Genomic DNA, 14,303 nt, shown 5'->3' on the forward strand with positions numbered 1-14,303 from the left:
GGTGTTTAGAAAGATGACTCTGCCAGCAGGATGGAAATGAATGGGAAGGAGACAAGGCTGGAGTCAGGAAGAGCTGTTGGAGGCTGTTTTCAGGACACAGGCAAGCTCTGCTGAGGGTCTGAATTGGGATAATCCAGGTACGGATGAAGAGACGTGCACACAATTTTATGAACCACCGGTGCGGATGTCATGTAGCTGTTTTGCATGTTCTGGTGACACCCTACCAACATGGAGCAGAAAGTCTCAAGTAGCAGCAACACACTGTACCTTAGATTTTCAGGTCTTACAAGATGGGTTTGATGTCCCACTTATATTTTGTGTTAGTAGACAGAGCATGAGATTAAGAGTCAGGACATCCCCATTCTGGTTCTTTCTGTGGCCTCATGTATTGTGGGCCTCTGGGCAAGTGCTTTTTTTGTAACATAAGAAGTTTTAAAAGATGATCCCAGTTCTAATGCAGCACGTATTCTGATGACATTGGGTGGCGGGGGGGAGGATACAGTGGGACTTCAGATCAGGAAGTCCAGAATCCATCTGGAAGACTTCGGGAGGGACACTTCCTATGCCTGACCCACCAGTTCTGATCTGTAAAATGGGTTCAATAAGACCTTCCCTGCCTTTGATACATGCTCGTGTTGAGGATAAATGCGGCCAGACACACCTTTGACAAAGATGGGATGTCATAGAAATACGTTATTGCTGTGGTCCTGATTGGTCTATGGTTTCTATACTAACTATGTTGCCAAAAATATTTGGATGTGCCAGGACTTCTCAATCCCCAAAATACTGACTTACGGATCTAGCATCTCAACCTCAATTCCTTAAAGCCTTTGCACCAGAGATGCTAAATATTGTAGATTCCCGGAGGCTTTGGCTCATTCAAAGTGCTAACAAAGACTATCCCTTCGGATAGAGGCATTTAATACTTATCATCTTAGACCTTAAGGAAAATATTACAAAATAAAACCGTGGAGCTTCTGTTTTATTTATTTATTTTTTTCTCACCTTCTGTTCTGTATTGGCAAAAGGTGGTGTTGGCTTAGGAACTGTCCCTTCCAATAGCCATAGCTGCAGAAGAAGTCTTTTTAGTGCTTGTTCTCTATTCATGAAAATTGGGCATTGAAATTCTGGGGTACACAGGCAAGGCCAGCACCCCCAGTGCCTACCCCCTGGGCCTGAGTCCTTTGTTAAGTCCTATTTATAGAAAACACAAATTTCCTCACACACTATGGCCACATCCTTTTAACACAAGCTCTGGCTGATCTTATTTGGTTTTACATTCCGGGGATGTAGCTAATACTATTATTTCATTTTTTTCTTCCAAACAAAAACAGAGTTCCAAATAGGGAAAAAACCAACAATAAGTACAACAACAAAAAACTCCAAAAAACAATGTATGTGTGTGCCCTCTTGCACTTTAATTCTCTCCTCTTTTTTTGGAACTGGAAATGTTAGCAGAGAACTATTTCTTTAAGAGAATTGTTTTCCACTGAGCAGCTTTAGAGCCAACTCCCCTGGAAGTGGTTTTGAGTACAGAGCCAAGAAAGTAGTCATAGAAAATACCATGTGTACATCCCAAATTGTCACCCCTGGGGGATGAAGTGCCTCCTTTGGCAGGGACATTCGGGCAGTCTTTACAGGCTCCGTCAGCCCTCCTACAAGGACCAGAGAAATGCCCTCCTTCTAGAGTACTTGGGAAAAAATGTGAAAGGACCCTTTTCAAAATTAGACTGCCATAAAGGAACCTTGAGGAATAAGGCTTCTGTTTTTGGAAGACTTGTCGAGTCACTCAACTTGTGCCTTTTGTTCCCTTCTCACTCTTAATTCCCCCCAGCCCCCCAGCTGGAGGGCTTCTCTCGGCCAATCCAGATTCCCAGCGTCCGCCGTGCCTGGGTGGCAGCTCACTTCTTCTATAAGCAAACTTTTCTGAAAGACTCGGTCCACATGCTTTTCTCTCTTCTTTGAATCCCTAAAGAAATATGTCCCTCCCTATAACTGCCATGGTGCAGGACTAGTGTGGAGCAGGCCCCTTTACCACCCAAACCTCTTTTTCTTCTGGGAAACGTGAACATAATTATCGCTGCCTGAAGGGGAGCATCTGCAGGGCCCAAGCCTTCATGAGCACTTACCCGGCTGCGAAATCCTTTCCTGCCTCTTCATCTGGTAGCCACGACCTTGTACTCTCCCTCGCTGTGCCCCTGCCAGGCCTTCCCCACAGGAATGAATTCAGATGTCGCAACTCTCACCTGCTACACTGTAGTTCTATCGCGTCCCAGGGATGCGTCAATGTACTGCTGTCTGGAGATGCCACGTCTGGAGTGTTGGCGTGTATGTGCATGTGTGTGTATGTGCATGTGTGTGTGTGTGTGTGTGTGTGTTTAAAGTAAACCTAAACTTTACGATATAGACAACATACTAGTTTTAAAGAATAAGCATGCCCTACATACTACCGTGTTTCCCCGAAAATAAGACCTAGCCGGACAATCAGCTCTAATGCGTCCTTTGGAGCAAAAAATTAATACAAGACCTGGTCTTATTTTACTATAAGACCGGGTATAATGTAATAATAACATAATAATATATAATATAATATAGTATAATATAATATATAATAAATATAATATATAATATAATATAATACCAGGTCTTATATTAATTTTTGCTGCAAAAAATGCATTAGAACTGATTGTCCGGCTAGGTCTTACTTTCAGGGAAACACGGTATTACTCCACCTCCTCTGTGAAAGTCTCCTCTTACCCGAAGATTTGTCTTTTCTCCACTGTCTGAGCCGTGATCACTTTTTCCTTTTCTTTTTAATCACTAAAAGCTGTACTTGCTCAGTGTAACCCATTTGTTTTATTTTCCAAACGGCAAATCTGGAAAGAGATCCCTTTTTCTCCTTTGTTTTGGCTGTCAGAAGCTCAGGTCCAACCTGAGAAGCCATCTCCAGCAAATGTGATGACCTTATGGTCTGGATGACATGATTCGTGTACCACTTGCCTCTCTACCTTCATCTTCTTGTTCTGCTTTTATTCTTCTCTTTCTCTCATTTTCATTGTGTAAGTATTCACATATCCTAATAGTTCGTATTAACTTCTCATAAATTCTTTTATTGAATAAGATGAAATATTAAAAATCATCTTGGTGTGAATTAACTGAGCCATCTCAGTAGTAACATGGTGATAGCAATGGATTCTACAAGCACTGAACTGTTGGCAAGATTAGAGGCTGTGTCGTGAGGACTATGGCTGGGGCTGTGATGGAAGCCCCGTGGGTGAGGGGCCTTTCCAAGTGGAGCCCTGGGTCCAATTAAAAACAACCATGGTCTCTACTCAGTGACCATCTGTGTGATGTGAACTGACTTTGCGGAGTTTAAACCAGTATATACGTGTGTGAATTCTTGGCGACTTTGGAGGGAAGCAGGATGCATCAGATCATTTGCCATGAAGGAGATGAAATATTGCTGTACTGATTCAAGGAGCTTGTGTTGAAATGCATGTTTTCTAGGTTCCATAGGGCTGGACTTGACCCCTAATACTGCGTAATGTTCCACAGTCCTTGTTCCAGACAGTTCTTATTTGGGACGTAGAAAGTCTAGCATACTGGGAGTTCCTTAATTAACTTTGGTTGATGTTAGAATCATGGTTCCAAATATTTGACCATATCAGCCAACCAGCTTAAATAACCTTTGAACAGATAGAATTCTTCAGCCAACTAATATTTGAAGGTACTTCCACATGTGTTGCTTCCAGTCTGTTACTAATTTTAAAGGTTTGACATATTTCCCACCTACGTCTTCTGACAGTAAAATCATGCACAGGACAGAGTTTTAGGAGGAAGCTAAATCTACTCGGGTTTCTTGTGACACATTAATAGCACAAAACTAGGGAAATTAAGAATATTTAACTTCCATTAAGGCATTTTATCTGAAAGTCAGGGCCGTTACTAAACCGTAGAATCGTCTTCCTACAAGAAGTGCCTCCAGGTCTGAATTGAAATTGTTCATTAATTTGAAAACAGATTCTTAGAGACAAAGAAGGGTTTACGAAAGTTGCTTAGTGGCAGGGATAGACCATATCCGTTCCGAATTTTAATTTGGTAGAACCTACCCCATACAAGGCTTTGCTCAAAAGTATCTTCAAACGAGGTGTACATAAAAGCAAAGCAGGAAAAGAAGAATGACAGAAAGAATAGGGAAGATTCTTTTGGAAGACAGAAGCATGGTGTTTGCCTCTCACTGTGTGTGTGTGTGTGAACATGTGCATGCATGCACAAATAGTTATATACCTCAAGATGAGACAGGTCTAAGAAGTATCCAATCCAATCTTCTGCCCAACACATAACCCATTTTTACAAAATTTGTAAGGGCTGATATAGCATATTTGTACTAAAACACCACCAGTGACAGGAAGTTCACTTTTTCACAAGGCAAATAATACAATGTTCAGATAATTCTAATGGTTAGAAATTTTTTACATAGCAATGAATGAAGATCTTCCTCATTATTTTCTCATTGGTCCTAGTTCTCTTCCCTAGAGCTGCATACAACCTAGGTAATTTATCTTTCACAGGAGAATCCTAAGTGTTCCAAGGCTGTTGTGGTAATCGTGGTGGTATCTATCATCGTCATCATCGATAGTAATATAATAATATAATAGCACCTAACATTTCTTGAGCACTTTCTGTAAGGACTGTGCTAAGCATTTTATATTTTTCCCATTAATCCTCACAACTTGATGAAACATATACATTTCACAAATTCATTTTACAAATGAGAAAACTGAGGCTCAGAGAGTGAACTAGCTTGCCCTGGGTAAAGCTAGCAAGAAACACAACTAGAACTGAACGCAGTTCCTCCCGAAGGGTCCCTTTTCTAGCTGACTTACCACACAGATGGCATCTGCTAGTGCTCCAGTGTTTTTCTCTGAGGAGGGTTATGGAGACTAGATTATACCACCTTCTGCACCTATGGGAACTGCTTGTTATGCGTTTTCAGGCACAAAGTCATCCTTTTAGTGGGTTCTTCTCTCATCACATCTTTCTTCCAGTGGCATATATGTATTAATTCCTGTAGCAACATAAACACTGTTGGAAGTCGCGTGCATCAAAAATTGCAGCCCTGCAGTTCCGTTTTACTGGTCCAGTGATGTTTCAAGTTGATCCCTCACAAGCTGAGCTGTCTAAGTCATGAGTGAGAGAATTCCTTCCAGAGAGCACACAGCACCCAGCATCGAATTGCAGCTCCACAGTATGTCCTGATGAATGAATGGACCTGTGGCCTCCTGAGGAAGATAATTTAACCTAGAGCTGAGAGCAGTAGAATTTTGCTGTTTACTTAAGTAATAGATATGTTCTCTATTCTTTTTTATTAGGTTGAGATTACAGAAAATGTAACCAATTTGTTATTTCTCTATAGATTTGATTCACTCTTGCAAATGCCTTAGGCTGCGGTTTCATTGAGAATAACTTTTTGGACATTATACCTTTTTATTTTGACACTTCATGATGTACCCAGTCCCTTTGCAACTGAAATGTCAAATTATGAGAGCTCTGCTTTCCTAGGGGTTTCACCTCTGGGAAATGTGGACTCCTATACAGGCTAAGAGGGGTCCCTGAGGCTGTAAATTGGCGTTTTTTAAAAAAAATCTCTTCCTTGGGAACTTTAAGAAAGTTACCTTTCTTGACAGATGTTTTAATAATACCCTCTCTCCTGCTTGTCCATTGACATAGTATGTTTCACATCAGTGGAACGGAAACAAAGCAAAACTGAAATATTAACTGTAAGAGTCAGGGAAAGGAATCATTTTGCAGAATATACCTAAACCGTGCCTCCTGTAGCTAAAATACCTGATTCTTGTCATGGAAATTCTTGCTGAATTATTATTCATCTCCCGGTATGAAGATACTGGGACTTCAGACATAGCTATGAGGATCCAGTGGTATTTATGCAAGTTAGTCAGATATGTTCAACCCTTTAATTGATTTTGTACACTGCTAACAATATTTTGGTTTTGTGTTGCCTCTCCTAGGTTTGCTGGCATGGGAAACTTGCTCAAAGTCCTTACCAGGGAAATTGAAAACTATCCACATTTTTTCCTGGATTTTGAAAGTAAGTTCCAAAAATTAAAATGTAATGATGCAAACGTTTTATTTTTTTTATAGCTTCCTGATAGGAAAGTTATAAAAATTTTATATGATACTTAAACGTTCAAATGTCACTATGAATTTCTTTCGAGTCTTCAAAGACCATTTTCCTTCTTTCTTTTACTATTTTTTAAAAATCTCAATCGAACATCTGTTTTAATATGTCTATTGTATTCTTTGATTTTAGAAGTGATCAGCTTTTGTAAGCCTAGCATAAATCATCATCGTCGTGTATTTTTCCTAACAATTTTCATGAATTTCTATGTCATTACAAAGAAAAATAGTATACATAGTAACTTCCACAGATTAATATAAAACAAATTATCACTAGACATGAACGAAAAAAATGATCAATATCATAAATAAGACTTACGGGTAGCTTACTTTTGAGGCACCTCTATGTGTTCTTTATATATTACTTGATAATATAAAAAAAAAACTATTTCAGGATTTTGAGACACACTTCTTTTATCTAAAAGGTTATATTTCTTTTATCAAAAATTTTAAATACTCTTCTAAGGTAAAATAGCTTATCAATCATGACTAAATAAACACAGAGATTCTTTGTTATCTTATTTATTTTCCTGACTGAATATATGTACAGATGAGTGACACATCCATTTTAAATCGACTAAGCTCATGTTTCATTTCACCTTCACTGCAGTGTTCCACCTCCCGTCCTTCTTTTAATTACAATTCTACAATAGTGGGCACAGGTAAATGTCATTTTTCCCGGTATTCACCATCTGTTGCAGACTATAATCTGCTTTAAAACTTTAATTTTTCAAGTATCTTATCTATATTAAAAATACGTTGGAACTTTCTTACATATAGATTAAAATTCCTAACAGATTTTCTAAGTAAATGCTAGAAGACCCTTTCAAGGTACCGTAAACCAAAATGTGAAAGTTCCCTGGAGGTATCTTTTCAGAATCTTTGGTAGGTCTAAAATAGCTACTTGAAAAGGAAAAGTGACCCCAAAGCTCATGTATGTGTTCTGATAAAAACTGTGTGATCTAGATTATATCTCACTTCTGATTTAACTCATTTTGCTGCCATGTTGTTGTTGTTCTTTTTTGGTTGTGTTTGGCTGTGTTGGCTTGGATTGGATTGGGTTTGTATGAGTTTGGTTGGTTTTGGCTGGGTTTGGTTATGTTTGGTTGGGTTTGGTAAGGGTGCATTTAGAAGCTCAAGATCAGATTGACTTGTACTTCAAAATGAATGAACTTTTTACTGGTGTAACTTGTGCTACTCCTCTAGAATATGCGTATCTTGGATGTTCTTAAAACGAAGATTTATGAATAACTTTAAGAATTTTTTACAAAATAAATTATCTATTATGCCACCACCCTAATTTTAGTACTTGCATTTTTAATTGGTTCTTTCCCCTTCTTGCTATATGCATTTTACACTGTTGCATCTGGCACGTACAAAGGCCAAATACCCCGTTCACTCAAAACTGGAGTATATAAACACCTATGGGAGTACATGCCTGTTCTTTTTTGGAAGCTGTAAATTTCACATGCACCTGTGCACCGCTCGCAAATGCCTACCAGATTCAGTGTCCCCCATGTGCCTATTTCGCTGTTCTTGGATTCTTGGCTTTCCATACTTCCACAAAGAGTAGTGTTGAGTTCTTTGTCAAGTCTAATTTTAAAAGCCTTTAAAGTGATAAAAGTAAAATCTTCAGGGATTTGAAGCAGTGGTGGTTTTCAATAGTGTTCTTTGGAACATCAGAGTTCTGAAGTTAGGCCTATAATCATTATTCTGTTCCTGACTAGAGGGAAGTTTTCGCCATCTACAAAGTAAGACGTCTTATGGGAAAAAGAATGTTTTTCTTAATTCTGCAAATCCTATTTCCTAAGAGTGGATTTCAAGAAAGAGTGATGAGGGATGGACAGGTAGGGAAGGAAGGCTGTGGTCATGGTCTTTCCCTGAGTGTATAGATTTCAGTTCAATACAATAACAGTATGTTGAGTATGGTTCTGAGCATCCGTGTAAGCCAGGCAACATTAGGGAGACAGGGGTAAACAAGGACGTTCATTGCCCAATGAAGTCTCAGGCTAGTGTGGAAGATTTATAGGCAAACGGTTCAACATAAGATAAAGTAAAGGGCCTTGGAGATGCACAGGGTGGCCTGGGAATAAAGAGGGAGAAAGAACACACGTCTCGTTTCAGGAAATGGAAGACCAGTGAAGGAATCGGAGAAGTCTTCCGAGCCCCAAATGCTTGTTGAAAGAAAATGGGGACCAAAAGGGAAGGCTGGCTTGGGATAGACCATGAAAGGTAGAGAAGATCAGGACTGGAGGTCCATAACTGGGGTTCATCTCTGAAAAGAATAGATGAAGTCACTGCGGGAAAACTAGAGAGCAGAACAAAAGGGAACTTTGGGTGTGTTTATGCTTAAAGAGAGGTCGATTAGTTAGAGGATCCAAGAAAGAGGCTACATTGTAGAGGAAGGAGAATATCTTACTAAATTGAGATTCTTGATGGTGGAGCCTGGTCTCCACTCAGTTTTGTGACCCAGAACTTAGCTCATGTTGAGCATTGATCACAGAGACTTTGTACCAGATGCTGGCGAGGTGCAAGAATAGAACAGAACAGGCTGGATCCAGGAGTCAGGAGAGTACAGACGTTCAAGAAGGGAGTGTAAATGGATTCACATGCTGCAGAGTGGTCAAGAAAGACAGGCTTGAAAAGGGAGTGAACGTGGGGAAGTGAGCTCCCCCACTACTGGTAGCCACGGAGAGAACAGATTTCAGACTGATTCCTTTGAGAGCAGAGGCTGGATTGCAAAGAGTTAAGGAGCAAGCAGTGTTGGGAGGAAGGAAGCCTGAACAGCATATAACAACAGCTTAAATGGATTTGGCACCTCTGCTTTGAGTGTTGAATATGCTTTTTGAAGTCAGTGATGGAATATAATTGAACTGGGTCAAATAGATATAATTAAGCTGGGTCAAAATATAATACAAAATTAGACACATCTGTCCTTCGGTTTTCCAGTTGTGTAGGTCTGAATTTAAATTCTTGTTTGACCTTTGCTGTAAGTTCTACACTTTATGCTCACATTTCTGCACACCCACTTAATTATCTTTTTCATTGTTGTTTTTTTTTCATCCCACTACTTTTTTTGTTTTTCTCTCTCTACTTCCTTGTCATGTCTACATTTCCTCTTTGAAGGCTGGGAGACAGAGGGGAATAAAATGCAACCTAATCTTCCATGAGTGTGGGTTTTGGGGACAGTGTATGGGAAGATCTGTGCCTGGAGGTCTGCTGATGATTGTTCAATTGAATCTACTGTTACAGCACCCGGAGTGGGCAGCAGGCATTGGCCTTCCAGCGACTCCAGACTGAAATGATCATTAGCAACATCTGGTATACCTCATTTTTGTGGAGTTGTGTGAGCCTCGTCCCCAAATTCTGATTCAATGGTCTACTCCCAAGAATCCGCTTTTGCCCACATTCCCCGGGTACTTCTGAACACCACCCAGTTTGGAAACCACATTTAACTAATAATGTATCCAAAAGAGGCACGGGCCCACCGTAGCATTTGAGACAGAGGAGCAAGCCAAGCAACCTTTCCTTTGGCATTCCAAGATCCGGAGCTGAGCTCTCCAGATCTGGTCGCAGAGAGCCCTTTTTAGTTCTTGTTTCCCCATTTCCCGTTGCCAAGCAGGAAGTACAGAGCTAGCTGTCAATCAGAGTGATGGCTCTAGAGTGACATACATCCTCAGTCCTTCACACAGTGTCTGTCTTGGAGTGGAAGGTAGGAAGAAGTTCAAGTAGATTACAATCTACATGTTATTACATGTATCAGTAGTTTGTTCCTTTTTATTTGGCTGAGTACTCTTCCGTGGTATGACAGTTTGTGTATTCATTCTCCTGTTGACGAACACCTAGGCGGTTTCCAGTTTTTTGGCTATTATGTGTAAACCTGCTATGAATATTCATGTAGAATCTTTGTGGGCATCATTTCTTTTGGATAAATACCTACGAGTGGAATTGCTGGGTCAATTTTTTGCAACTTTGCAAGAAACTGTTAAATAGTTTCCCAAATCGGATGTTTCCCAATCGGATTTTCCATTCCTACCAGCAAGATAGGGAACTCGGTGTTCCGCATCTTTTCCAGTATTTAGTATTGTCAGTCTTTTTTTCTTTTTAATCTATGGTAGTGATTATGGGATGGTATCTTATTGTGGTTTTAATTTGCAACTGATAATGTTGAACACTTTTTCATGTGCTTATTGGTTATTTGCTTGTCATTTTTAAGAAATGTTGTCTACTCAAGTCTTTTACCCATTTTTATTTGTTATTTTTCTTTGTATTGCTAAGTTGTAGTTCCTTACTGTGTTCTGATAGCTATCTTGTGAGATATAGCTTGCGAATGTTTTTACTTAGTAAGTAGTTTGCCTGTTTATTTTCTTAATAATGTCTTTTCATGAACAGAAGTTTTAAATTTTGCTGAAGTGCAATTTATCATTTTTTTTTCTTTTATATTGAGTACATACTATATTCTCTTTAAGAAATCATGGCCTACCCCAAGGTCATAAAGATATTCTACTATTTTTCCTTCTGGAAGTTATAGAATTTTAAGCTTTACATTTAGGTCAATGACCAATCCTGAGATAATGTTTGTATATGTTGTGAGAGAAGTGTTGGGTTTGTTTATTTTTTATGTGATGAAAAATTATTTTAGCTCAGGTAGATTGCTTTAATACTCTTACCAGAAATTAGTTAAGTACAATGTGTGGGGGCTACTTCTGGTTCTTCTATTTTCTCCCATTGCTTTATTGATCCTTTCACCAATTAATACCAAAATATAACAAATGATAAGTTTTAAAGTCAGGAAGAATAAATCCTTCAACTTTGGTGGTTTATTTTTTTCAAGATTGGTTTGACTATTCCAGCTCCTTTATTTTTCTAAATAAATTTTATAATTAGCTTTCAATCTCTACAAAAAAAAGTCATGCTGGGATATTGATTATAAGTACATTTAATCTATAGATTGATTTATGGAGAATTGGCATCTAAACAATATTGACTCTTCCTATCTGCGGATATGGTATATCTTTCCGTTTGTTTAGAGATGCTTTAATTTCACTCAGCAAAGTTTTATAGTTTTTAGAGGTCTTGTATAGCTTTTGTTAAATATACCTGTAAGCAGTTAATAATTTGATCATACAGGTTTTTTTGCTTAGTGTTTGCGTAGTATATGTTTCCCCATCCTATCTGTGCCTTTTATCTTTATAGTGTTCTTGGAATCAACACATAGTTAGCCCTAGATTTTCATCCAAACTGGTAATATCTAGTGTTTAATTGGAGTGTTTAGTCAATTTGCATTTAATTATTGTATGTACATTTAACTGCTGTTTGTATTCTATCTTGGTGTTAATTTCCATTTGTTATATTTGCTCTTTGTTTCTTAATGTTTTTCTGTCTTTTGATTAAATCAAATAATGCGTGGTATTCTGTCTTTTCTGTTGACCTTTTACTTATGCCTCTTAGTGCTTATTTTAGATATTATGTGTCTTTAATTTATTGCAATCTATCTTCAAGATGTATTCTTTACTTCATGAAAAATCTAAGACCCTTATCACAGCATACTTCCAATCACGATCCTTCCACCTTTTGTGTGCTTGTCATATGTTTTGTCATATGCTACATTGCCTCATTGCAATGTTTTTTTCTCTTTACTTAAAACTGTCAATAATCTTTTAAGTGTGCGTGTCTGTGTGTGTGTGTGTGTGTGTGTGTGTCTGTACTTCTAGTAGATCTTTTATATTTACTTGTTCTGCTGTTCTCCATTCCTTCTTATCTAACTAGGTTTCTTTGGTATCATTTCACTGCAGTTTAAAGAACCTCCCTGAGGAGAGGATTTGGATGGCACCGTATGCTTTTGTCGTTAAATTCCTCGTCTAGTGTCCAGCATAGGACTGGGTATGAAGTATAGGTTTAGAAACTTTAATTTTTTGATTTATGCTAATTCAGTAACTATATGCAGAGCATCTCCTGCATTGTAGTCGGAACAGCAGGGGTGGGGGTGGGGCAGGGAGGCATGGAGGGATGACATAGGACACATAAATATAGGAACATTAGAAGAACATGATCTCTTCTTCCGGGAATATATAGTTTTATTGGGGAGCTAAGATGCAAGTACTTTGAAGAGATAATAGTGCAGGCAGTAGAGAAGTCGGTCATAGAACAGGGTAGAGATGGACTAGCCAGAAGTACAGGTTCTAGGCTGGGCTGAAGACATAGTCCTTAGAAGGCAGCCACTGAGAAATGATTTTCCCAGAAGCCAAACGAACCTTGATGAGCATAATAGGAATTCCGAGAACAATCCTGGTGTGTGGGTGGAGGGAGTGTTAAGAAGGAAATTCTAAACCCTCCACGCCATTGTACTCTCAGAAAGGCTCTGAATATTGTGACCTATTAGGACTACAATCTCCTACTCTTTAAACCAAAGAGGGTGTCAGCTGAGTTGATCATCTGGAGTTTTGTTGTTGACCCAGTCCCCTTCTTGCCACTCCTGATTTCTTCTTTCATCTCTCCCTCTCTGGTACCCTTACATCTGCTAAGATTGTTCAGAAGACACCAGATAATCTTGGGAGAGGAAAGGGGGGAAATAAGAGATATCTTGTGGTCACTTTACAAGCAAAAACAAATAAACAGCAGAAGAGAACATCCCTCGGAAGCAATTTCTGAATGCCAACACAGGGATTTACTCACCGTGATTCCTTAAACTTCAAGTGCTTTTGCTTTTTAGGTGCTTTTCATCTATGTCAATATCTTTATTATGACCCTACAGGACATCGTCCCTGCAGGACCATAGACCGAGGAGACTGGGCGCCTGTTAGCTTCCCTCTCTCTACCAAGAATTAATCTAAGGCTCAGAGAGATGAATTGGTTTGCGCTGGTGTCTAAAAGTCAGTGAGTGTCAAAAGTGGCAGTAGGACCTGAGTCTCAAAAACTCTATCCCTGGAGTTCCCCTCCCCCCATGACATCACACTGCATGTGAATGAAATAAACAAGCCTTCAAGCACTTCAACCCTCGCTGCTTTTTGCAATCCCTCATTGGTTGTTCCATGGGAAAGGGCTCTTGCCTCTGGTGTGGGCTGACTAATGTTTCTGTACCAATAAATATGTCATCTCAGTCACACTTATATTTTCCAATGGACCTTTGCAATTTTATGTTGTTTCTGTAAGCAGTTAGTATTGTGCTGTATAAATCATTGCCATTTTGTTTCCCCAAATGTTAATAATAGATAGTTACTTATGTTTCTTAGTTTATCCTGAAAGGAAGACGGGTGGAGTGAGGAAGTGGGTTGGGAAGAAGAGCTATAGATTTAATTTATGGCTTTGGCAAATCCCTTTTGCTGTACCTTTCTTGGTGTTTATACAACAACTGGTGGGAGGAAGAGATAGCGATGTATCCTACTGATGATATGCCAGGGCTTCCTTCAAAGCCAAAGACATTCTCCAAATAAATTGTGCCTTCTCCTCATGTCATCTTCGGTTCATTTGTTTGATTCTCTTGTCAGATTTTCCATACAGTCCCACACAGGTTGTTAGGAGAAGGTATGTGTGTTCCTGCTGCTTGTGAAGACAAAGTACGTCCTTGGCTGATGTACAAAGATAAGAACCCTTTGATGTGACAGCCCTGCTCTGGTTTGAGCCCTGCTGTCACGCCCTGGGGTATGTTCACCAAAGATGTTCATTCCTGACAAACAAAACACATAGCCACCTTCCTCTCCATCCCCACAGTGGAATGCCAAGCATTCTGCTTTCAGTAAATATCGTAGTGAAACCTGCACCTGACCCCGTGACACCAAAATGCTGACAGTTACTATCCACCGTCACTAGCAAATTGAGCCAAAGGAGGATAAATAGATCCCCTGCAAACAGAACGAACACCGTTAAACTCTCTTCATTGATGAAGGAATTTGTTTCCGTTAATAATTCAAGGCACTGGGAATTCATTGAGGTCTTGACAATGAATGTATGTATTCAAGATCACAGTGCACATGATACATTTTCGCATTTTCCACAATAGCAAGTACAGAACAGGGGTTTAAAATCATCGCCTGGGGAATAGCCTGGATGGGCTTGTTCCAGGGCTCCTAGAAGTATTGGTTTCTGAAATTACCTGTATAAATCAA

The 14,303-nt window shown here is 39.3% G+C and overlaps 1 protein-coding gene across 4 annotated transcripts in view; it reads left to right on the forward strand.

The window, feature by feature from the left end:
• Window positions 1-14,303, forward strand: part of CYRIA (CYFIP related Rac1 interactor A) — a 98,910-nt gene that overhangs the window by 64,065 nt on the left and 20,542 nt on the right. For 3 of the 4 annotated variants that reach the window (XM_033125027.1, XM_033125026.1, XM_033125029.1), the window contains one exon: window positions 6,030-6,109. In XM_033125027.1, coding sequence (XP_032980918.1) covers window positions 6,040-6,109 — 70 coding nt within the window. In that variant the 5' untranslated portion in view covers window positions 6,030-6,039. Of the gene's footprint in view, window positions 1-6,027; window positions 6,110-14,303 lie in introns of all 4 variants that reach the window. The other variant, XM_033125028.1, reaches the window with a different exon arrangement.

Source organism: Rhinolophus ferrumequinum, chromosome 13 (genome assembly GCF_004115265.2).
Source record: "Rhinolophus ferrumequinum isolate MPI-CBG mRhiFer1 chromosome 13, mRhiFer1_v1.p, whole genome shotgun sequence".
NCBI classification, from domain to species: domain Eukaryota; kingdom Metazoa; phylum Chordata; class Mammalia; order Chiroptera; family Rhinolophidae; genus Rhinolophus; species Rhinolophus ferrumequinum.